We start from the raw sequence: 25707 nt of genomic DNA on the forward strand, positions 1-25707 counted from the left end.
ATTCCCTCTTTCATTTATATGGTGAGGATTGCCATTGCAGATTCTAGTTTTTCTCTTCTGCTAATTATTTTTGCTATGCAGTCAATAAATTCTGCTCTCATAATTTTCATTTCTCTTTTAAATCGGTCAGGAACAGTGTTAATGGTTCCATACGTCTGTGTCTCATCAAGTGTTAGCTCATTTTCTTTTGTCTTGAAGTATTTGCTCATAGATGACTGAACTCATTTACTAAATCTGGAGGTCGTATCACTTTATTGATTTCCTTTTTGATAACTTTAAGTGTGAGTTTTTTCCTTTCTGAAATCTTTAGTACTGATTCAATTTTTTTCTTCTTTTCCCTATCCCTCAACTTTCCGACTTCCCTCTGGTTGTTTACTTTGGGACTGGATCTCAAAGTATCTCCATCTTCTTCCATGCTGAGCAATTCACAATTTGATGAGATCTCTGCCTCACCTAACTTGTGTATGATCAGAACTGGCCCCAAAGGGGTTTTGTACTTAATAGAGTGTTGCAGAGCTCTGTCATCATCTCTTCTTCCCTCTCACCTCTCCCCTTGCCCCCTCCCTAAGGTGTTCTGGCTTATTGTACTATCCTGCTCCCTCTGTTACTTCTTTAGACTGACTCTTTAGGGGTTTTCAGCTCTAATGGTACAGGATTGTCTGCCCCCATAATTGGCTCTGCTGGTGTCACAGTGTTGCTTCCCTGCTTTTGGCTCTATTGGTGCTGCAGAACTATCTGCCCCAGCACCTTGTAGCTCAGGACTTTGTAGCACTGGTGCTTCAGGGTCTTGGCGCCTGGCTAGCTATCAGTTGCAATTAGGAGAAATTCCTACTGTTTGGAGCCATGAAGGTCTCCACAATCCTGAAAATAGGGGAAGGGAGTGCATTGGAATGTAGAGGTAGGTTTTATTATATGTCATGTCTTTGGGTCTGCCAGGGAATTTTAACCCACATAGAAAAGGAAAAATCTTATAAAACAAGGGACTTAGGCTTATAAGAGAGAAGTTAAATTCTCTAACACCTTACTAATAAAAAGCTAGCTTAATTAAATTTAATTCATAACTGGCCTTAGCTAGAAACAAGTCTGATTATGTTGATTAAACATAATTTCCAATTTACATTTCTCTCAGGATTATAAATCAGAGCTTTAATGTTTCATATAAATCCTCTTGAACTCAAAAATTAAAGGGGAAGAGTTTTTATGTTTTCTCTTGGTTTTTGTAACATTCTACAATACTAAATTATCAGAAAACAATTTTACTTTTCTTCCATATTTTGTAAGATATTCTTTATCGATTGTCATCAGGTTAAATACAAAATAAAATAGAAACTTCTATCCCTGAAGGAAAGCTTGAGAGTTAACTTGAAGTGTGATAGAATAACAGAAGCTTCAGCCTTGACTCATCTTGTCTCTGTCCTATTTACCATCCTATTCCAGTGCCATTTTATGATAGGTGCCAGAGTACTACCAACTATGATAGGTCCTACCAGTCTGGAAACACTTTAAATCTAGCAAAAGAAATGGATATATCTGTTTTAATATTATCTAGGGACAATTTACAAAGGGTCTCATCAGAGGGTTAGCCACAGGAAAGTTTATTTTCTGGTCATAACAATTCATTAAGCCATGGGAGGAATTGTTATGTATATCTCTACAGGGAATATGTATAGGTATAATAAACACTTTAATACTTTATATATTTCTATGGTTTAGCAAATCTGATATTTACATGGATTTCTTAAAATGTATTTTAAATAGTTGAAATTGACCGAGTAGCTAAAGAATCAGTTCAAGCTATATTTTCAAGAGAATTGGAAGAAAAAATTGGAGAATCCAAACCAGCGCAGGCCATGACATCATTTGGAAGGTAGGCTTTGTTTTTGTTGACTTATAACAAGTTTCACTTTTCCTTTTACTTGGTATAGCTGTTTATGATAATATTCCAGAATGACAGTAATTAACTCAAACAGGTTACATTATTTACCATGCTTCAAAATTTTGTAAAATCTTTTATAAGTGGGTGGTAGAGCCAAGATGGCAGAGTGAAGAGAGGGCCTCACCAAGCCTTCCCCAAACCACTCCAAATTCCTTTAAATAATAACTCTAAATACATTTTAGAGTGTCAAAACATATACAAAAAAACCAGAGTAAAATATTATCCCAGCCGAAGACAACTTAGGAGATCAGCAAGAAAGGTTTGTAGTATCAGAATGGGAGTCTAGCTCGCAGTCCTGAGCAGGGTCTGCCAATGCTATCCCAGCCCCAGTGCTTGCAAGAATGGGCATTGGGCCTCTGTGTCATTACTGGCAGTTTCTAGTCCTCTTAGTACAGAGATACCAAAAATGACTTGGAAGGCCAGCAGAAAAGGTCTATCAGTAAGGTGGGAAACCAGCAAACCAGGAGTGGCCTTGGATAATGGTGGTAGTGGCAGCTTCTGGAGGCCTCAGCTCATAGGAGTTTTCTTTTACTAGTACCGAGGAAGGACTCTGTTGCTTTAGCACTAGATTTTTAAAAAAATTATTATTATAGCTTTTTATTTACAAGATATATTCATGGGTAATTTTTCAGCATTGACCCTTGCAAAACCTTCTGTTCCAATTTTTCCCCTCCTTCCCCTCACCCCCTTTCTCAGATGGTAGGTAGACCAATACATGTAAAATATATTAATGTATATGTTAAATACAATATATGTATACATATACATACAGTTATTTTGCTGCACAAGAAAAGTCGGACTTAGAAATCTAAGATAAAATTAATGTGAGAAGGATATCAAAAATGCAAGTGGACAAAAACAGAGAGTGGAAATGCTATGTTGTGATTCACACTCATTTCCCGGAGTTCTTTCACTGGGTGTAGCTGATTCTCTTCATTACTAAACAATTGGAACTGATTTGGTTCATCTCATTGTTGAAGAAGGCCACTTCCATCAGAATTGATCATCATAGAGTATTGTTGTTGAAGTATATAATGATATCCTGGTCCTGCTCATTTCACTCAGCATCAGTTCATGTAAATCTCTTCAGGCCTCTCTGAAATTATCCTGCTGGTCATTTCTTATAGAACAATAATATTCCATAACATTCATATACCACAGTTTATTCAGCCATTCTCCAATTGATGGGCATCCATTCAATTTCCAGTTTCTAGCCTCTACAAAAAGGGCTGCCACAAATATTTTTGCACATACAGATTCCTTTCCCTTCTTTAGTATCTCTTTGAGATGTAAGCCCAGTAGTAGCACTGCTGGATCAAAGGGTATGCATAATTTGATAACTTTTTGGACATAATTCCAAATTGCTCTCCAGAATGTCTGGATATATTCACAATTTCACCAACAATGTATCAGTGTCCCAGTTTTCCCATATCCCCTCCACATTCAGCATTATTTTTTCCTGTCATCCTAGCCAATCTAAGAGGTGTGTAGTAGTATCTCAGAGTTGTCTTAATTTGCATTTCTCTGATTAATAATGGCTTAGAGCATCTTTTCATTTGACTAGAAATTGTTTCAATTTCTGTATCTGAAAATTGTCTGTTCATATCCTTTGACCATTTATCAATCAGAGAATGGCTTGGTTTCTTATAAATGAGAGTCAATTCTCTTATGTATTTTGGATATGAGGCCTTTATCAGAACCTTTGACTATAAAAATGTTTTCCCAGTTTATTGCATCCCTTCTAATCTTGTCTGCATTAGTTTTATTTGTACAAAAGTTTTTTAATTTAATATAATCAAAATTTTCTATTTTGTGATCAATAATGATCTCTGGTTCTTTGGTCACAAATTCCTTCCTCCTCCACAGGCCTGAGAGGTAAACTATCTTATGTTCTTCTAATTTATTTATAATCTTATTCTTTATGCCTAGATCATGAACCCATTTTGACCACCTTATATTGGTGTACGGTGTTAAGTGTGGGTCAATGAGCACACTAGATCTTATAGCTACAGAGGGGCAGAGACACAGTTCTAAGGCTTGTGGATAGGTTCCCAGAAGGATCTCTGAAAACAGTTGCACAAAACCCCAGAAGCTTGAGGGGGAGGGGAGAAAGGTGTTCCCCTCAACTCTGGAAATAGATCCCTACTTTAACAGAATTAAAAACCAAGTAATAGGCTAGGACAATAAGGAGACCATAGAAAATATTTTGTCCATAGAAAATTACTATGCTGACAAGGAATATCAAAACATACACTCAGAAGATAACAAAGTCAAAGTTCCTACATCCAAAGCCTCCAATAAAAAATAGGAATTGGGCTTGGCCCATGGAAGATCTCAAAGGGGAATTTTGAAAATTAAGAGATTAAGGAAAAATTGGGAAGACAATTGAGAGTGGTGCAAAAAGAAATAAGATTTATCTATTTACATTCCTTCATGCGAGTACTAGTAACTCATTAAAACTTTCTCACTATTATGGCAGTTACAGAGGACACAGGTGTGAGTTGAATATGAAGGGATAATATCTAAAAACATAAGTGAGAAAGGAATGTACTGGGAGAATGAGAAAGGGAATGGTGAAATGGTGAAAATTATCTGCCATAAAAAAGGCAAGATGTAGTGAATAGAACACCAGCCCTGAAGTCAGGAGGACCCAAGTTCAAATCTGGTCTTAGATATTCCCTGGCGGTGTGACCCTGGGCAAGTCATTTAACCCTAATTGCCTCAGCCCTTCCCCCCCCTCCAAAAAAAAAAAAAAAAAAGACAAGGAAGAGCTAGAGGAGGATAAGGAAAGTGAGTGGAGATGAAATGTACACACTTAATTTAGGCATAGGAATCTATCTTACCCTGCAGGAAACTAGGAGGGGAAGGGATTATGGGAAGAGGGAAGGGTGATAAAAGAGGGGACATATTGAGAGAAGGAATGGTGAGTAGCAAAACACTTGAGGAGGGACAGGATGAAAAGAGAGAAAAGAAATGGGAAATACAGTTAGCAATAGTAATTATAAAAAGAATTTTGAAGAAAGTTTCTCTGCTGAGGTCTCATTTCTCAAACAGGGAATTGAGCCAGATTTATTTTAAAAAAATAAGCCATTATCCAATTGATAAATGATTACAAGACATGATCTATACCCAAGGGCTTTGAAATCATGCATATCCTTTTTACCTAACAATACCACTACAAGGAATAATTCTGAAAGAGGTTTAAAAAAAAAAGGGAAAAGGGCCTATGACCTATAAGTACAAAAATATTTTATAGTAACTCTTTCTCAGAGCAAAGAATTGGAAACTTGAGCAAATGCCCATCAATTGGGGAATGGCTAAATAAATTCTGATATGTTATTATCATGGAATATTTTTTTCTTTCTTTTCTTTTTTTTATTTTAATAGTTTTTATTTACCAGATATATGCATGGGTAATTTTACAACATTGACAATTGCCAAACCTTTTGTTCTAATTTTCCCCCTCCTTCCCCTCCCAGATGGCAGGTTGACCAATACATGTTAATGTTAAAGTATAAATTAAATATAATATATGTATACATGTCCAAACAGTTGTTTTGCTGTACAAAAAGAATCGGACTTTGAAATAGTGTACAATTAGCCTGTGAAAGAAATCCAAAATGCAGGCAGACTAAATTAGAGGGATTGGGAATTCTATGTAGTGGTTCATAGTCATCTCCTATAGTTCTTTTGTTGCATGTAGCTGGTTCAGTTCATTACTGCTCTATTGGAACTGATTTGGTTCATCTCATTGTTAAAAATAGCCACATCCATCATAATTGATCATCATATAGTATTGTTATTGAAGTATACAACGATCTCCGGTCCTACTCATTTTACTCAGCATCAGTTCATGTATGTCTCTCCAAACCTTTCTGAAATTATCCTGTTGGTCATTTCTTACAGAACAATATGGAATATTATTTTTCTATGAGAAGAAATGGTAAGCAGGATGCTCTCAGAAAAACCTGGAAAGGATCCTTGAATTCAAAGTGAAATATATGGTGTATAAAGTAGTAGCAGTGTTGTAAGATGATCTGCTGTAAATGATTTTGCTATTCTTAGCAATGCAGAGATCTATGATTATCTTGAAAGACATGATGAAAAATGCTATCCATACCCAGAGAAAGAAATGATTGTATCTGAGTACAGATTGAAATATATTGGAAAAAAAATTCTGGAGGGTTTTTTGGGGGGGAGAAATTTTCTTTCACAACATGACTTTTATGGAAATGTTTTGCATAATTTCACGTGTGCCTTCTCAAAGAGGGCTGGAGATGGGGAGGAAGGAAAAAAATCTGGAACTCAAAAGTTTTAAAAAGAAGTGTAAATAAAATTGTTTTACATCTAGGTAAACAAATAAATTAAAATTTTTAAAACTCTTTTATAAGTGACTTAAAATCTTCCCAAGCAATTTTTTGACCTCTGACTTACATATTAGTTTTCTAAAATAATGATTTTTTGTGATATCTTCTGGTTCCCAAATACTTCACAGTTCATCATGTTTTCGAAAGATTTCTGATTTTTAGACATAAATATTTTGGGGAAATTATTAAAGGTTATCACTATAAAGTAAAATCCAAATTGTCAACTTTTTAAGTGCACTACATTGAGCAAGCCATTTTACTGCTTTGGTCTTCAATTTACATCTCCATAAAATGAGAAGATTGGATCAAATGATCCTTAAGCTTCCTTCCTATTAAAATTCAGTTCAGCAAATGTTTTATTAACTGCAAGACAGTTTGAAAATTCTTATATGGGCATACTTATTCTATTGCCTTTGTTTGAAAATTGTTGCCAGCTGGTGAGCCAGAGAGTAAAGGTGGCAAAGAAATCTTTATTAAACAGAACAAAATAAGCAAAAGAGTGAAGTACAAAATTGCAAAGATTGGAGGCCACCAGTGCTATTATTGTAATATTTTATATAATAGAGGAACCCTAACTTGGGGGGGAAAAATCCTCTTCTGGGTTTTGACACAGGCAATGACTTAAATGTGACTGATCAAGAATCTTTTTCAGGTCTTCCCAATCTTCTGAGTTTTTTGTTCCATTTTGGGAAGTAGATGGATCAGAGTCCACTGGTGAATTGATTAGACTTGGGGATACAGCTCATACATTTTCTTTAAGGAAAGTTGGTGAGTAGTTGACATTTTAAATGATAATCACATTGTAAGACTACAGCCTATTTATAAAGGGGTAAGAGATACTTTGGATTTAAATTTAAAGACTTAAATCACTTATTCATAGGAATGAAATTACAGTTGACTTTTTTCATTTAATTGGTAAACAGAATTGTTAACTAATATAATTTAGTACCTTCTATACAGAGTAAAAAGGAAAATAATGAATTAGTGGGAAGAGAAATAGACTTGGAAAAACTGGGTTAACTTCTAGCATTTCTTTGTGATTTTAGGCAAGTCACTAGAATCAAAGCATTTATAAAAAAGTACTTTGAAAAATACTAAGTTATTTTTATTCTTAATAATACAAATGTCATTTCATTTCCCATCTCCTGAATGGTTTTAAATAAATCAACTTCCAAAAATGTTTTCTGCACAAAATTTCCTAAAATGAACATGTTTAATCAATCAACAAGTATTTTAAGTGTCTACTGTAAGCCAACCACTATGAAGCTTCAAGGACAAAAAATTAAAATAATCCCTACCTTCTAGGAATATATGTTCTGTAGGGTAAGTTAGCATGTACACCTACTAGGCAAAATAACCACATAGAATGATTTTGTGTGGGAAATTCTAAGTTATACATAGTTGAAAAACACAGGGTAGAGTTGAATATTTAATCTCCAAAGAGAAAGATTTCAAAGAAGTTACTCTATATTTAAGAGTTAACTCTATTCATAGTGGATGTAGCATTGTTCTGGATTAATTTACCAATTGTCTGATCACAAGTAATTGATTTTATTTCTCTGAACTTGTTTCTTCTTCTGTAATATCTATATAGTACCTATATCTCACTGAATTTTTGAGGAATCAGATGAGATAATATAGCTTTTAAATTGGCTTGTTGCATTATCACTACCTAGAGTAAATTCAGGATTGTTAAGGGCCAGTGGAATACTGGCTCTGGTAAATTCTAAAAAGATGGAAAAGATTTGAATTGAGGTCCAGCTGCAAACCATATCTCTTGTCTTCTTGAGGATTCACTTAACTAAAGTAGAAAATCATCAACAGGAGAGTAGCCATTAGGTATAAATTGCTTTGGCCACAGTAGCCTGACTATTGAGGTATAAAGGATTAGAAACTTCATTAGGCTTTAGAGTGTTCACACTGATGAAATCATGTATCTTAAAAAGATGTTGAAATATAAATAGATTGGTTATTATGGTTGGAATTTCTATATATCTATCTGATAATGTATTTCTATGAAAGAAGTAATAATAACAAATTGTTCAGTAACTAAGGAAGTAGGACAAAAATTTAAATGTAAATAAACGAAATCTTACCATGAAAGATTCTGGCAAGTTTACCAAATTTTCTTATTTGGGGAAAAGAGGTGGCTTAGCCATTCATATTTATTGATTATCCATACTCTTATGTAACAAAATAAAAGCTGTGGGGACAGATAATAGAAAACCAGTACTATAATTTAATTTTAATCCCAGCTCCAACATTAGCTGGATGACCTCAGGCCAGGCACCTCACCTTTACCTTCCTAAACTTCTATTTAAGAAAATGAGGAGATAGTGCTAATATCTTAAGATCATAAACTTCAGGGAGCTTCAAAGGTCATCTGATCTAGCCCCTTTATTTGTACTAGTGACTTGTCAAAGTTACGTGGGCACTAAGTAACAGGACAGGGCTTCAAATTTGAATCTTTCCACTATGTCGTCATGCTTTTCAGTCTATCCAGTGACACCTAGATTAGCTTCTGTTTTGTTTCCTCTCTTCCTTGGAGATTTAGAGCAAATTAGAGATGGGAAAGTATGGATTAGAATGTTGGTTCTTGGTGTCTAGTATTACCCCCTCCCAGATATAAATTCCCCTAATTTCAAGTTACTGAAAATAAAAAGTTACTTTTGTTTTGAGGAGGTAGTGCAAATACACACATACCTGGAAATTACTTAATCCTGACAAACAATTATAATACATAAAAAATTCAGAGAATTCCAAAGTATATGTGGCTCCCTAAAAAAGGTGGTGATGGTTTTTTTAAGGTGGAGTTTTAGAGTAAGAGCTTTATATGAGTTGTTATATACAAAAGCATAATTATGAATGCATTTCATTTAGAGAATGGGTTTAAGGGGCATTTAGTGGAAATTAAGAGTTTATTGGAAAGTGATAAGATGTAGGTATGGAAAAGGAAGAGAGTCTTATAGGTTGACATGTTATGATTTAGTATAACAGATAACCTTATATTAGCTCATGTCTTGATAGCTGTTTGAAAATTCAGGTAATTTCATTGTCCAGATTAATAGAAATAGAATTTTTAGACTTCAATAACTATTGAAGATTAACAATATTTTTTTTTTTTGTGGCTAGGGACAGAAATCTAATAACAATTTCTACAAGCCCATAATGTCTTGTTAAAACAAGCTGTAATGAAGTTAATGAGATATAAAAATCATTCAGGTGATTAGTTTTCTTTGTGTAAAACTTTTTAGATGTTATTATTCCTAGCTTTTTGAGCTATGTCTGATGATCAAAGCCAACATTTCAAACTTAACCATGTAATTAATCATACTGAAGTTGTCAAGCTGACAGACAACCTTCTGAAAATGTGCTTCCTTCAGGATTTTTTCTCTTGGTTTCTAGTTTGATGATGACAATCTTTTAAGAATTGTAAACTTATAATTTGGAATTAATTATTTTAGGAGTTGAAGAATCACAGAATGAAAGAGATTCAACCTTCCAAGGACCCGAGGCTGAGGAAGATTTTGTGAAATCTACCTCATGTTATTCTAATTACATAGCAGATAGTAGTAAGTACCATATCAAGTCCTTAACTTCAAACTGTGATAACTGGTTGTCTAGTACACATATCAAGTCCTTAACTTCAAATTGTGATAACTGGTTGTCTTCCTAACTCAGGATCATGTGTTTGAAAAGCAATACAGAATTGTTCTAAGAGTGTATCATAATATTTTCTCTTAGTTCACATATTCAATACTTATAAATACTTGCTCTTAATTTTGTCACATATTCAATACTTCTTATAAATACTGCTCTTAATTTTGGTACTAATTTCAGAATTTCCTTATATAGGTTGCATGATATGAGATTATGCATTATATAGAATCCTTTAAGGCAAACTTTTTGCCTAAGACATTTTTATTTTCTAATTTGATGTTATTTCAAATGGTAGTTTTCAAATGGCTATTAAATTTCAGTAAAAGCATTCCTATTTACTAACTAATCAGTGTTCTGTGTTATATTGATGTGTCATATATATATAGTTGTGTTGAAATCACTTTTTTTGCAAAAACAGGTTTACATAGAATATACATATATATATATATATATATATATATATATATATATATATATATATATATATATATATACATACACACACACATTATTCTCTCCTTCCTTCATCAATTGAAAGTAGAATGTTAATGTTTTATTCAGGTAATTGATATAGAACCATTCTCAATATTTTTCTTAAGAATTAGCTGCATCTGCGTCTACAGAAATGTCTTCCAAGAGTCTGACTCCAAATGCTAAAAAATTGGGTGAGCCCATTCGTTCAGCTATTCCTTTGCAGCCACCATATCAACCTCTTGAGCCTCCGGCACCTTTCCCTATGGGAAAAGAATACCGTCATTCCTCAGCTATAAATGTTGATGAAAAGCATGAAAGACCTACAGTAAGTGGAAAAGTTGCTTTTTCTTTTTAATTGGGTAAAATGGTGAATGATTAAGATAGTCTATTGTGATTTGAACTTTCATGGATTATTTTTTTTTTCTATTCGTAAAGAAAGTTATAAGATGAACACATGAATTAGAAGATATATTTATTCTTGAATTTGAAATGTTGATCTTGGTCTTAATTTCTTTTTGGTCTTTAGTTTACAGAATTGTTTGATCAATTTTCAGAAAGGATTCAGAGTCCTACCTCAGATCTGCTTCACGAGCCCTACCTCAAATTTGGTAAGAACCAGAATGCTTCTACATTCCTTTTTCATTAGAAATTGATTATGGAAAAACTGATTTTTTTTTATTTTTTTATTTAATCTGTACAACACTGAAGAATATTTGAGAGGAAAAAATCACTTGCACAAGAAGGATAAAGGAAGACTTTAATGGAAAATATTGTAACTAAGATAAATCTTGAAGGAAAAGAAGTAATTCACTAAGTAGAAATGTGGAAGAAGTAATTCCTAGGCATGGAAGAGAGATACATACCATACACTAGATTATGGACGCAGAAGATGGCAGAACAAAAACTAGGAAATGACTAGTAGTTCATTTTAGCTGGAACATAGAATGGTTAAAAGAGAACAGAGTTGCAATAGATCTGGAAGAGAGTAGATTGGAGGTAGATTGTTGTGGAGGGCCTCATGTTATAAAGCTAAGAATTTTGCATATTATTCTACAGGCCATGAGGATCCACCAAAAGATCCTGTTGGTAAGTATTTCAAAACTATCTTTTTCATTTGAAGACTTTCTTGCTTAAAAGAATGGCCATAATGATTTTGGCAGTTATTGGGAGAATAGAAAAATAAAGATTAACAACAAAGGTTTTGAACAGATTTGAGAGATTATAAAGGTAGGACTTGGCCACTATTTAGAAGATGGAAGGAGAAAATAGTTATCAAAAATGACACTAAAGTTTTGAATATTAGTACTAGAATGCTGTTAATGTCATTATTAGATAGAGGGATGTGAGAAAGGTGAGATATATTTTAGGGGAAGATGAATTTAATTTAGAGTATACTGAAACATTGAGTTGCTGATAAGACTTCCAGAATGGATACCTAGCAAGCACCTGGAAATTTGGGAGTATTGTTCTGGAATATTTCAGTCCTAATGATAAAAAGATCTGAGAATCACCTATATAAAGGTGATAATTAAAAGCATAAAAACAATATTACAAATCAAAAGCATTGAGGAAGAAGGAGGAAGCCTCAAGAATAGAGCTATACAAGTTTCAACATTTAAAAAAAAATTTTGCATCTTCAAAAAATATTTTTCCTTATTTAGTTTCTTTCCAAAGCAGTTATAGGCCAAAGATGTGAAATTTTTTTACCCCCCCTGAGGCTGGAGTTAAGTGACTTGCCCAGGGTCATATAGCTAGGAAGTGTTAATTGTCTGAGATCAGATTTGAACTTGGATCCTCCTGAATTCAAGGTTGGTGCTCTATCCACTGCGCCACCTAGCTGCCCCCTAGATGTGAAATTTGAAGTTAGCTATTTTAGTGTCTGATAACTAAAAGGGGACAAAAATGTAATTCTGATCAATATGTTTGCATATTAGTTTTCAATATCAAAGACCTGTGAATATAAGGCTTGTTGAATCAGAAAGTCTCATTAAATAAAACACTATTCCTTTGATTTTGCAATTGAGCATCATAAATCTTATACAGTATTTATCATTTTACATCTAGTTGGAGATACGCTATCATCAGAAACAAGTACACAAGATCAGAACTACAGCATGAAGGTAACTGAATGTTTGGAAATGTAATTTCTATAAATTTTGCTAAACTGCTTTTTTTTTTCCCTTCAAGTTCTCATAGTATTGGAGAATGAAGAGACTTTACCTCTCCATAAAGAGGTTATCCACTACAAAATAATACCTTGAAGTTCTTAAGAGTAGTATCTGTGTCTGCAATTTTTCAAATTAACTTCTGTTAATTTCTGCTTCTGTTAGTGCCTCAATAGCATTGATGATAAACTTTCCCCAACTTCTCACCTGTCTGAAGAAATTAAGCTGTCAATGTCCCAGTCTCACTTATACGATCCTAGGATACAAGGACTTTTTAAAGGAAAAAGGTAATATATTTTCTGAAGATTTCAGTATTCTATTTATACACTTATTAAAGGAGGGGCCTGTGAATTTAAAGAATCAGGGAAATATTAATTGAATTAAGCCTTATAAACCTTATGTGATTTTTTTTTAAACCTGATATAGCCTGTTGAAATGCTGTAGATGTTTTACTTAAGTGACATCACTTATCCATTTTGATTATATTTTATAGCAGAACAGAAAACTGTGATCTACTCACTGATGAGCTACCTCTAAACCAGAGACCAAGTCATAGATTGACTGAGCAAGAATTGCAGTTAATGTCTGAGAAACTCTCTCACCAACTAGAAGAACTAGATTTAGTAAGTTGATGTTTTCCCCCCTCAAAGGACAGGCTGCCACTTACATAAGCATTACATTTTATGAAGACTTTAGTAGGCCAGACTTTAAACACAAATTTTGTCGTAATTATTAATCAGGAAAGTGCTCTTTATGAACTAAACTGTTAAAAAGAATATGACATACCTAAAAATTACTTATCTGTACTCTCATGTAGCAGATTAAACTTAAAAAAAAAAATTCTCTATATAGATAACAAATGACAGTGAACAATTAAATCAAAGCCATAGTATTCTCAAGTAGACCCATCTGATTGCCTTCTCAGTTCCCTGAACTGAGAACAGTTGTACTAGAACAACACATAGAGTGCTAATTCATACATTTGTACAATAGGATAACTTGTTAGCTTGATTTTGATGTAAGATGTTAAATTCTTTACTAATTGCCCTAATTTAAGGTAACTTAAAAATTAAACTTACATAAGCTTTTTTGACCAGTTATTTCTCAATCTGTTTTACTGGATTATCATCCATGTTACGCCCCATAACTTTAATATACCCCAAATCTCTGTCCTAGGTCCTTTTCTGTTCTTCTGTGTTTGTCTCATTGGTGACCTTGTCTTCATCTCTGACTTTCTGGATTTGTGTATCTACTCCTGGTTTCTCTAAAGATTTCCAGTCTTGCACCACCATTTACCTATTGGTTATTTCAAACTGTGATCCCTTAGGCATCTTAAATAAAACTTGTTTAAAACAGGATTTGCCTACAAATCTCCGTAATCTTCCCTGTTTTTTTGTAAAGGGTATTACCTTACTTGCAGTCACCCAGATTCTAAGCCTTGGTGTCATTCTTAATCCCTTATAGCCAATTATTTAGCAAATCTTAGAGTTCCTATCTCCAGTGTTGTTTTGGATATTTTTTTTCTTAGTTTCCTCTCCACCCACACCCTAGCTTGAACCCTCATCCTCTCTTACCTGGACCATAGCCTCCTAATTAGTATTCTAGCCTCAAGGCCTTCTACTCTCCAGTTCATCATCCTCACAGCCACCAATTTTCCTAAAGCATGAATCTAACCCTGTCATCTCTCTACTTAAGGAATTCTGATATCCCTGTTACTTCTAGGATCAAATCTCTTTGGCATTTAAAGCTCTTCAAATCCTAGCCCAATCCTGTCTTTTCAGCCTCAAGTACAAAATACTTTCTCTCTGGCCAAATTAGTTTTCTTATGTTTCTCATATACATTACATGCATTTTACTGTTTCTTATTCCTTTGCTTCCCTTTTCCTGTGTCTGGAATGCACTTCCTTTGCATTGCTTTCATGGTTGCTTTCATGACTCAATCAAGCCTCATCTTCTGGGTAAGGGTTTTCCCTCTGGCAGCCAGGGCCTTCCACATTCCTACCTTATATTTGTGTATTTTGTACATATTGACATATATGCATTTTGTCTTCCCTTATTAAAATATAAGCTCATTGAGGGCAGACTTTCACTTTTATCTTTGTATCCTTAGAAACACATAATAAATGTCATTGATTGGACCTGTGAATATTTTATATTTGTTTTTAATTCCTAAATAGCCATGTTATTTATTAAAACTTTTACAACGATTTGCTTCTCTTTATTCCAGCTTTTTTCTATTTTATTTTGATGTGATAAATTTAAAATACTAAAAAAGAATTTCTCATTAGATGTTAAGAAATGCCCTCAGTTCAAAAACTAAAGGCAAAGAAGATATTAAAGATGATGAGGAGGAGGATGTATCTTTTCTGTGCAGTAACACTATCAACGAACAGCTAAAGAAGTCTTACCCAGGTAAACGTCTTAACCAGATAAGTTCTGGAATGACAGTATTGTCCAATCTCCTACAATCTTCATCAAATTTAAAATGGTTCTGTCCTGTTTCCATCTGATTTCTTCAGTACATCTTCTACTAGTTCTATTCTTGTTTCATATGAAAGTAGGATGCCAGTTTTATAGAAAATCTAGTTGCTTGTTCTAGATTTTAGACCCCCAGTATACAGTCTAAGAAACTAAGAAAGGTAAGTGATGGCTACATACTTAAGAACAACCTTCTTTCCTCCTCTTAGTGATTATCTGCCTTTCACTTTCAAAAGTTGGTTCAACAAAGGATATATGTGTTCAGAAATATGTATAGCAGCTCTCTGGACAAAGAATTGAAAATTGAGGGGATACCCATCAATTGGGGAAAGGCTGAATAAATTCGTTTGGGGGGGTCTGTTTTCTTTTATAATATGACTTAATGGAAATCGTTTTGCATAACTTCACATGTGCTTTCTTAATGGAGGGTGGGAGTGAGAAGGAGATAATCTGACTTTAAAAGTTTTAAAAACAAATGTAAAAATTACATTTAACGGGGAGAAAATAAAAATATTAAATACCAAAAGTTGGTTCAACTTAGTCTTCAGGAAACCTTCCTGTATTAACATTCTCATCACTCCTTTATACCATATTTTTCAACTATATAGATATATATACTTGCATCCCATTTTCAGAAATTTCACTAAAAATAAATAATAAGAGATTGGATTTTTTCCCCATAGGCACCTGTACTTAGGAATTACATTCTCTGCTTAAGGAGAGACATAAAATATACATGTACACACACACACACACACACACACACACACACACACACACACACACACACACACACACACATATATATATATATAAATAGATATGTAGATAGGTACATATGAGACCATAGATGTTGTAAAAGCAAACATTGTACAAAAGTACACACTGATAATTTATGAAATAGCAATGAATCTTTAAACAGACATATGTTATATGTAAGATATAACTACATTGTATTATAAATAATCACTAATATATACATTAAATATTTGACAATTTCTTTTTTTCTTTGACTTTTGAGGATCATTTGTGAGTTTTTAAGGGTCTTTTAAAGTTGTGTTCACGGGAAGTATAAACTTAAATCTTTTCTTTCTATTTACATGCATCATGCATAAAAATTCTTGTAACCCATTCCCACTATATTTAGATTTCTAGGGTTTCTTTTTTTAAAGTTTGCTATTCTACACTTTCACCACAGGATGGCATACAAAAACAGATAGATAAATGCACAAATAAGCAGAAATAAAGGCTTTGAAAAGCAGCCTATAGGAAACTGACATAAAGGAATGAAAAAAGTGTTATTTTGCAAGTGTTCAGACCCTTCTAGGAGTATGCTTTTCCTCCCTAATCAGATAAGAAACCCTTTTTTCTTTTGCCTCCTGCACTGAGGTCAAGGTTCATCACAAAGGAGCTATGTAAACAGATTTAAACTGAGTTCATAAAAGATTAGGGTCCAATGTATTGATCCATTTTTTCCTCCTTGAATCAAAAGGCTTGGCATCCTAATGACATTTCTGGTAAAAAGAGTTATTGTACATATCTATGTTATCACAATCCTTGGTCATAATAGAGAACCTTATATATCCCACTTCCTCTATTGAAGAAAATGTTAAGATCATATTTCTTTGTCATTTACAGGGCTATCTACGAAAGATAGACAGTTCCAAGTGGAGAAATTACGAAGACAAAAACAGAATGAATTAGATCTGCGACGATTTCGAGCAAAGGTAAGTGATGGCCGTACACTTAAGAAGAATTATGATTGGTACTCTTTACTTTATATTTTTTGCACCTGACTTCTTTATATTCAAAGATAGGCAATTTAGTCATTATTTATTGAATGCCTACAGTGTGTACAGCACTGTATGCAATTTTTAAAAAAAGTACTCAACACAATCTTACATTCATGAAACTTAATCTTTTGAGCAGTTAGCATTTATACACATGAAAAAATTAGAGAATAATATGTGACATAATTGATTACAAATGTGTAATACCCATACAGTCTACAGTGGGAGATCAGAAAAGAGATCATTGTGGACTAAAATGTCAAGAAAGCTTCCTGAATGAAGTGCAGTTTAAATTGGGTCTTCAATTTCTGTTTCAGTTCACCACACATTGATTAAATGTCCTTGTTCAGCATACAGTTAAGCCCTATGTGAGATAAAAAGTTAAGAAAAGCTTGGTCTTATAGTCTTAACAAAGAATGAATAAGGCCATTTTGGAGTGAGGAAAATTATTGTATTATGACAGAAATTGGATATGAACAAAACTGACATATAGAACTAAGAATAAACATGGTTTTGGGGGGGTAATTTTTCAAAAATAAAGTATCCTACTGCATCTGAATATGACACATATAAGTAAATGATGTACAAATGAACAGTTTGGATCCAATGCATTTGTATTTGGAAGTAAATTTAAATAGGTTTGTGGAGGCATGGAGAGGATATTGTCTTGGGTCTTTGATGTGATAGGAAGGTTAAATGATGCTGTAGTATCAAAAGATATTGAAGAGCAATGTGACATGAAAGCGTTCAGAAGAATTAGTATTCTGGCCTTGTATGTAACATAATGTTCTTTGCTTTAATAAAAACAAGTTGGATAGGTATGGTAGGGTACTCTGTTAGTAGTAATTTGTTTGGGAGATGATTACAATATCTGGACTAGGTTAATAGAAGAAAAGGGGAAAAGAAAGCCATTGATAGGATTGACTCATTCCTTCTTTTTACATCATCCAGAGATGATTTCAAAGTTTCTAGGAAACTGGGAACTTGGAAGAGAGCAACAAGTTAGGAATGATGAGTTTTTGTTTTGAACAAAGTATTAAAATAGGGAATACTTTGAGGCTACAGATACTTTAAGGGACTACAGTGAAAATAAAAAAGGGTAGACATGGATTTGGAAGTCAGCAGAATAATAGATATGATATAAATAAATCCTAGAGGAAGAGGAAAAAAAAGAACTGAACTTTGGCTATGCCTCCAGATAGGAAGTAGGAAGAAAAAGAAGAACCACTGAAGGAAAGCAGAAAAGGAGAAAGAGATAATGTATAATAAAAATTAATTTATGAATGGGGTGCCAGTTTATATGGTTGGGGGAAAATCTTGGAAGCTGACCATTTGAGAGATGTCATTCTATAGAAAGGTTAGTCTCCTAAATTGAAAATAGTTAGCTAGTTTCATCAGCAGAGAGGGGAAAAATAAAAATAAATGTTGTGAAACTAAATTTGACTAGATTTGTACATGGATTAGATATATGGGGTGAGAGAGAGTGATTTGAAGATTTTAAGGTTGTAGGTCTGTTAGCTGGCAGGCTGATAGCACCAGTAAAAGAAATAGAAAAGTTAGGATGAAGAGATATGGCTGGGGGAAGGGAGCAGGAATAATGAGTTGTTTTGAATGTGTTGAAATTAGAGGTATTCAGTAGACTTTTGATGATATTGAGTGAACTGGAGCTCAAGGAAGAGATAGGTCTAGGAATCTTTTACATAGAAAATTGAACCTGATAGAGTGAGTAGTATTGTCAAATGCCTGCTAAGAAGTCAAAAAAGATAAAAATTTAAACAGGCCATGCACCTAGCTATACCATATCTGAAACTATATTACAAAGTGGTAATAATAAGCTAAATAATCAGGGAGAGGTAAATAAACAGGCTAAGAAATAGAACAATAGATTTGTGGGATAGAATAGGTGCAAAGTATATTATAGTAAATGACCTTTGTAATTTAGTGTTTGATAAATAAAACAAGAACTATTGGCACAGACTAGAAAACAGTATGATAGAAACTAAGTATCTCATACTATAGTATCAAGATAAGGCCAAATTAAATATATGGATGATACTATAAGCAAATTAAGAAAACATATACTAAATCTATGAAAGATAATATATATTTACATTTATGAATATGGGAAGAATTAGGACCAAACAGGATATATAGAGAGCATTACAAAATGTAAAATGGATAATTTTGATTTTCAAAAAATAAAGTTGTTACAAAAGCAAGCAATGCAACCAAAGTTAGAAGGAAAACAGAAAACTGGAGGGAGTAGTAAATTTTACAACAAGTGTCTTTGATAAAGTTCTCACTTCTCAAATATATAGAGAACTGAGTCAAATTTATAGTACAATTGATGAAAGGTCAAAAGATATGAACAAGCAAAAGAAATCAAAGCTATCTATAGTCATGTGAAAAAATATATTTTCTATTGTTTTATTAAATTCTGAATTCTAAATGTTGTATTAAATTACTATTAGATAAAAGCAAATTGAAACAACTCTGAAGTACCATATGCTTTATACCTATTAGACTGGTTAATTGACAGAAAAGGAAAATGATAAATGTTAAAGGCGATGTTGGAAAACTGCTATTGTATTGATTTATGCAGTTATGAACTGATTGAACCATTTTGGAGAGCAATTTGAAACTATATTCAAAGGGCTATCAAACTTTACATACTTTTGATCTGACAAGCACTACTAGTTTTGTATGTCAGAAAGATCCACCTCCACCTCCCCCCCATAAAAAAAAATTTTGTGGTGGCTAAGAATTGGAAATTGAAATTTAGGTGTAGTATATGGTTGTAATGGAATATTATTGTTCTATGAAAAGTGATAAACAAAATGACTTCCAAAAAATCTGTGAAGGACTTAATAAACTTAATACAAAGTGAATTAAGCACAATCAGGAAAACATTGTATATAGTAATAGCAAAATTATGCAGTGAACAACTGTGAATAATTTAGCTGTTCTCAGCAATATAGTGATTTAAGACAATCCCAAAGGATCATGATGAAAAATGCTATCTACCTATCAGAATTTTTCTCTGATATTTCAGTTTTGAAGAAAAGGTCATTCCCGTTTCTTTGTATTTTTTCAGACTGTTACCTTTTCCTAGCTTCTTCTGTGCTCCTTTCACTTGTTAAATTCCTTGCCATCACTCAAAATGTACTTTAAATGTTATTTCCTCTGTGAAGCTTCCTCTGATTATCTTTCTTCCAACATTTCTCTCACATACACATTCCCTTCCCCTCTCAACTCCAGAATCAGTAATCACTTTTGTTTCATATTTTTCTAATAGAAGTAGAAAAATATTTGAATCAATTACACAGAGTTGAAATTAAATTTAGATTGTCTAAGGAGAGAATAGAAGAAAGCCTAGAAGTACACTCATGGTTGAGGAACAGAGGATAGGTTAAGGAGCTCAAAGGGAAGACTAAGGAATGATCAGAGAATTAAGAGCCACTGTATTCTTCTGTCATGGATGAAAGTGAAGAATTGGAAATTGGGGGGAATGCTCATCAACTTGGGGAATGGCTGAACAATTTGTGGTATATAAATATAATGGAATGCTATTGTAAAAAATGATGAGCAAGGTGCTTTCAGAATAACTTGGAAAGACTTACATCAGTGGTCCTAAAACTTTTAAAATAGGGGGCCAGTTCACTGTCCCTCAGACTGTTGGAGGGCCGGACTATAGTAAAAACAAAAGCTCACACTCTGTCCCCGCCCCTAAGCCAATTTGCCATAACCCAGCAGGCCGCATAAACGTCCTCAGCCGTAGTTTGAGAACCCCTGATTTATATGAACTGAGCCTAAGGAGAAAATTGTACACAATGACAATCATGGATAAAAAAGTATCAATAAAGTTAATAGTGTAAAATACTACAAAAGGGTCAGATAGAATATCAAGCTTGTCTTTTGGAGGGATGTAGATATATTTAGAATATAGAGAGCTGGTTGCTTAAGAGTAATCTGTATTGAATACACCCTTGTTTTTTTATTAGTTTTACTATTATGTCTTCTATCTTTGGGACTTTGCTTTTTCTATAGGTATTAGCTGATACATTTGAAAAGCAGTTGCATAGAAGTGAAATTCAAGAAGGAAGTGAACTTCCGATACCAAATGAAGACCAGGAAGTAATAGTAAGCTAAGATTTTCAGTTGGGATAAAGGCATTTGAATATAACGTGTACCTACTTTGGGCCAAATGGTATCCTACAAGTGGAAAAAGCACTAGAGTTAAGAGTCCTAGAAGACCTGAGTTTAGGTCCTGTTTTATTTATGGTTGTGCATTTCACAGGATCATGGTAGGAAAAGTAATATGTAAGTCTGGGAATGAGTTAACACTGACAGGAACAAAGGACTTTGAAAAGAGAAGAAAAAACACTTCCAAGAGTGGCTTATTTATTAGCTCTTTAGGGAAAAGATTTTCTTCTAAATCATCTTACCTGCCTGAAACACTAAGACACATATCTACAAGATTGGTACAATTCTTTTTGAACCTTATCAGTTAAAAGACTTTATTCTTCCCAAGGGTCAGTGGAAGGGTCTAATACTAATGGCTGTGTGTTCATGAGCAAGGCCTGTAAAATGGGACTAAAGATTATTTGCATTATATTATCATGGGGAAAGTATTTCATAAATATTAAAGTTTTATATAAGTTTCATTATTTTCATTATATATTTCAAAACTAATATTGGTTATCTGAGGGACCCCATTTTAAAAGACCTGATTGATAGTGTTAGTTATTATGAGAAAAGAGAACCATTGTTTTATTATTTACTTTAAGGTTACCCTCTCCATAACTATTTTCTATTTGCTTCTAAGGAACAAGAATACAAAGAAAATATCCAGAAAAGACCTCCAAAAACTTATCAGCCTGTGAAAGTTTATTCTAAAAAAACCATACCTTGGAATCTCAAACACAGTCAGTGGGTTCCAAGAAGGAACATCGCAAAGGCAAAGAAAGGAGTTCCATGTAAGGACCATAAAATTGTATATTTGCTGGAAAAGGGAATCATTTGAAAGTGTACAGAAAACCTCACAAGTTCAAGTGAAATCTGCATACCAGTTAACTGAAGATTTTTTTCCCCTTTTATTATTTACATCTTGTGGAAGGGAATATTCTTAAATGAAAGACAAGAGCAGGAATCCTGATAAACTAAGACCAAATTGAAAGACTAATCACACTTTTTCACCACTATGAATTTGGGCTCAAGGCACGTTTGTTTCCTCTAGATCACCTCATCTTGGGTTCCAGAAAACTAGTGAAGCAAAAAGGAAATCCCCAAGCAATCTTCTTGTTTCCATGTTCAGGATTTTATTGGGAGCTTGTGCTTTTGCTTCCAATTACAAGGAATACTATGCTTTCCACAGGGATAGCTAGAATGCTCTTTTTCAAAGAGTTAAGGTCTTGATTTTATTTGCTACATTAATAAAGTAGACTTAACAAATCCTTAATTAGATCTCTTGCTTGCTTTGTGTAACTCCAAAAAAGATGAGCTGAAAACAGTCTCTACCGCATCTATCAGCTGTCATTAAATATCACATGTTAAGCAGCTACTAGAAAAATATGTGCCTTAACCCACAAGACATAGGGATAGAAGTAGGGATAAGAGTAGTTAGAAAATTTTATCACTTTGCCAACTTTATCCTCATTGCATTCATTTTCATATTTCAGTGAAAATAAAGGATGACAATCTTTTGCCCTTGCTTCTGGAAGAGTTTCCATACCTTCACATTTCTGGGCAAACACTTGGGAAAATGTGGAAACAACAGCTCTTTCAAACTGAACAGCTGAGGAAGTTGGCATCTGGAGTGGAACAATCAAAGAAGAAGTTTCAATTTAAAGTGAGTTTCTGACATAAAGGTTTTTTCTTTTTAAACTAAAAAGCCAAGTAGTACAGGCAATAATTCTACTGAAGAGAACATAAACTGGGGTTCTTGAGTTTCAGCATTAAAATCCATTTATTTCTACCATTTAATATCCAGGTTGAAGAAGCACTAAGAAGACATGATCTCCTTGCTGAAATTGTTAAGAAAGAACATGAACATAATAAGAGACTGGTAAGTTAGGGGAAAATATTCACTTACAAAACTATAAAAGAATGCATGATCTGCTATACATAGTACATATCTATTGTCATATGATTTGTAGAACCATTAAAGAACAAATGGGATTATCTTCCTATTCCTCATCTTCATCCCCTTATGCCACCCTCTAGCCACCTTTCCTGGTAAAAGAGAGAGAGACTTGGCTTATATAAAGAACAGACTAACATGATTTTTAAGTCCTGTCCATATATAGAATGAGTTAGTCAGTTTGGAGTAGATGCGGCAATTAGATGGCACAATGAGCAAGAATGCTGAATTTGAATCTTTCCTTAAACACTCTGGCTGGGTAATCCTGGGCAAGTCATTTAACCTGCCCTATTTATACTACAAGTCCCTCAGTTGTAATATGGGGATAATAATCCTCTAGGGTTGTTGTGAGGATCCTAAGGGAATTAAAGGGAAATAACAGTTCTAGGCACAGATTATTTCCAGGACATTGATAGATGATAAATGTAATTTGTGGCCATTGTTGAAAAATCATGTCAACCAGATGAGGTGCCAAAAACCAGGAGATAAACAGAATTGTCCCTATTTGCAAAAAAGAAAGAAAATAGTGGTTACTCAAAATTACAAATTATAATAAGCCTAGCAAAAATGTAGTTTAGTATTAAACAGGGGATTTATAAGCATTACAAAGGAATATGATAATTCACTGAGTCGTATTCACTAAAAAATTTACAGTAAATTAAAACATTTTCTTTAAAAAATAGTTAATTTTTCCCCAGTTATATCCAAAGAAATTTTTTTTCCCAGATTCTTCCTCTTTTCCCAGCCCCAGCCTCCATTAAGAAAGCATGTGCAATCATGCTGTGAAACAAAAACAGATCTCCCTCCCTTAAAAAAAAAACCTTCAAGAAGTAGTTTTTAAAAAGCAAAATAAAAGATTAGAGTATACTTCAATCTGGATTCAGAAACAATCAGTTCCTTCTCTGGCTTTGGATAAGACTTTTCATCATAAATCCTTCATAGTCATGGATCACTTCATTGCTGAGAACAGCAAACTCATTCACAGCTGATCATCGCAGAACATTACTATTACTTTGTACAAAATACCTTTCACTTTACTTGAGTTCATGGAGGACTTTTCTAGGTTTTTCTGAGAATATCTGCTGTTCATTTCCCATAGAACAATAATATTCCATGACAACCTATTCTGCTACTCCTCAAATGATGGGCATACTCCCAGTTTCCATCTCCTTACCCTGAGAAAAGAACTGCCATAAATATTCCTGTACACATAGGTCCTTTTTTTCCCCCTAAATCTCTTTTGGGATTCATGCCTAGTAGTGGTATTGTTAGGTCAAAGAATATGCATGATTTTATAGCTCTTTGGTCATGCTTCATTTCATAATTTTCCAATTGGGGAATGACTTATTTTTATAAATTTGACTCAGTTTCCTATATGTTTGAGAAATGAGGCCTTATCAAAGCAACTTGATTCAAAATTCTTTTTATAATTTCTATTGCTAATTGTATTTCTTTCCCCCCCCTTTTATTCTATTTTCTCTCTCCTTTCACCCTATCCCTCCTCAAAAATGAGTTGCTACTGACTACTCCCTTCCCTAGTATGCTCCCATCTCCCTTCCTCTTCTTATATTCCCTTCCCCTTCTACTTTCCTGTAGGGTAAGATGGATTGCCCATGTTGAGTGTACATGTTGTTTCCTCTTTGAGCCAGTTCTGATGACAATTAAGTTTCATTTACTCTCTCTGTCCTCTTCTACTGTAAAAGCTTTTTCTTCTTTTATGGCAGATAATTTTCACCATTCTACCTCTCCCTTTCCCATTCTCCTAGTACATTCCTCTCTCATCCCTTATTTTCCTTCATATTCAACTCACACCTGTGTCTTCTGTCTATACTCCCTCTAACTGCCATAATAATAAAAAAGTTCTAATGAGTTACTAGTATCATCCTTTCCTCATGGAGGAATGTAAACAGATAAAGCTTATTGTTTCCTTTTGCATCACTCTCAATTATCTTTCCAATTTTTCTTCTATTTCTCTTTTTGAAATCTTTTTTGAGCTCTTCCATGGCCTGAGACCAATTCTTATCTTTCTTGGAAGCTGTGGGTGTAGGATTTTCCTTGTCACCATAATAACTTTCTATAATCAGCATCTTTTTCTGTGGTCTACTCATTTTCCTAGCCTATTACTTGGCTTTTAATTCTTTGTTAAGAAGTTCCCAGGGTTGAGGGTGCACTATCCCGAGCTTCAGGGGGTTTGTGCAGCTGTTTTCAGAGATCATATTAGGAACCTGACCACAAGCCCTAGAACTGTTAGTTCTGACCCTCTATAGCTGTAAGATCTAGTATGCTAAAGCAACAGAATCCTTCCTCTGTGCTAGTAAAGAGTCTTCTCGTGAGGCCTCCAGTAGCTGCCATAGCCAAGACTGCCCACTTCTGGTTTTCTGGTTTCCCAAGACTCTCTCACCTATCTACCTCTAACCTCGCCCCCCCCACCCTTTCCCCCCAACAGTCCCCTTCCTGCTGACCTTCCAAGTCGTCTTTGGTGTCTCTAGGCTAAGAGATCTAGAAGCCACCAGGACTGACACTATAAGGACCCTAGATCACTTTCGGCTTTCTGACCCTGGAGGTGGGGCTGGGGCCAGGGCAGCACTGACGCAACCTGCCCCCAGGCCAGCACACTAGACTTCCATCCTGGTGACCCAGATCTTTCCTGCTAACTCTCAGTTGTCTGTGGCTAGGCATCTTTCTGTGTGTTCTGACA

General features: G+C 34.1%; 1 protein-coding gene across 4 annotated transcripts in view; it reads left to right on the top strand.

The window, feature by feature from the left end:
* CEP95 (centrosomal protein 95) overlaps positions 1-25707 on the top strand; it is a 46497-nt gene that overhangs the window by 10824 nt on the left and 9966 nt on the right. For 2 of the 4 annotated variants that reach the window (XM_074260529.1, XM_074260532.1), the window contains 15 exons: positions 1759-1867; positions 6956-7071; positions 9768-9875; positions 10563-10762; positions 10964-11045; positions 11494-11523; positions 12502-12557; positions 12768-12889; positions 13096-13225; positions 14891-15014; positions 16719-16807; positions 20918-21010; positions 21696-21846; positions 22549-22718; positions 22860-22934. In XM_074260529.1, coding sequence (XP_074116630.1) covers positions 1759-1867; positions 6956-7071; positions 9768-9875; positions 10563-10762; positions 10964-11045; positions 11494-11523; positions 12502-12557; positions 12768-12889; positions 13096-13225; positions 14891-15014; positions 16719-16807; positions 20918-21010; positions 21696-21846; positions 22549-22718; positions 22860-22934 — 1655 coding nt within the window. The remainder of the gene's footprint in view (positions 1-1758; positions 1868-6955; positions 7072-9767; positions 9876-10562; positions 10763-10963; positions 11046-11493; positions 11524-12501; positions 12558-12767; positions 12890-13095; positions 13226-14890; positions 15015-16718; positions 16808-20917; positions 21011-21695; positions 21847-22548; positions 22719-22859; positions 22935-25707) is intronic. The other 2 variants (XM_074260530.1, XM_074260531.1) reach the window with 2 other exon arrangements.

This window comes from Sminthopsis crassicaudata, chromosome 4 (assembly GCF_048593235.1).
Source record: "Sminthopsis crassicaudata isolate SCR6 chromosome 4, ASM4859323v1, whole genome shotgun sequence".
NCBI classification, from domain to species: domain Eukaryota; kingdom Metazoa; phylum Chordata; class Mammalia; order Dasyuromorphia; family Dasyuridae; genus Sminthopsis; species Sminthopsis crassicaudata.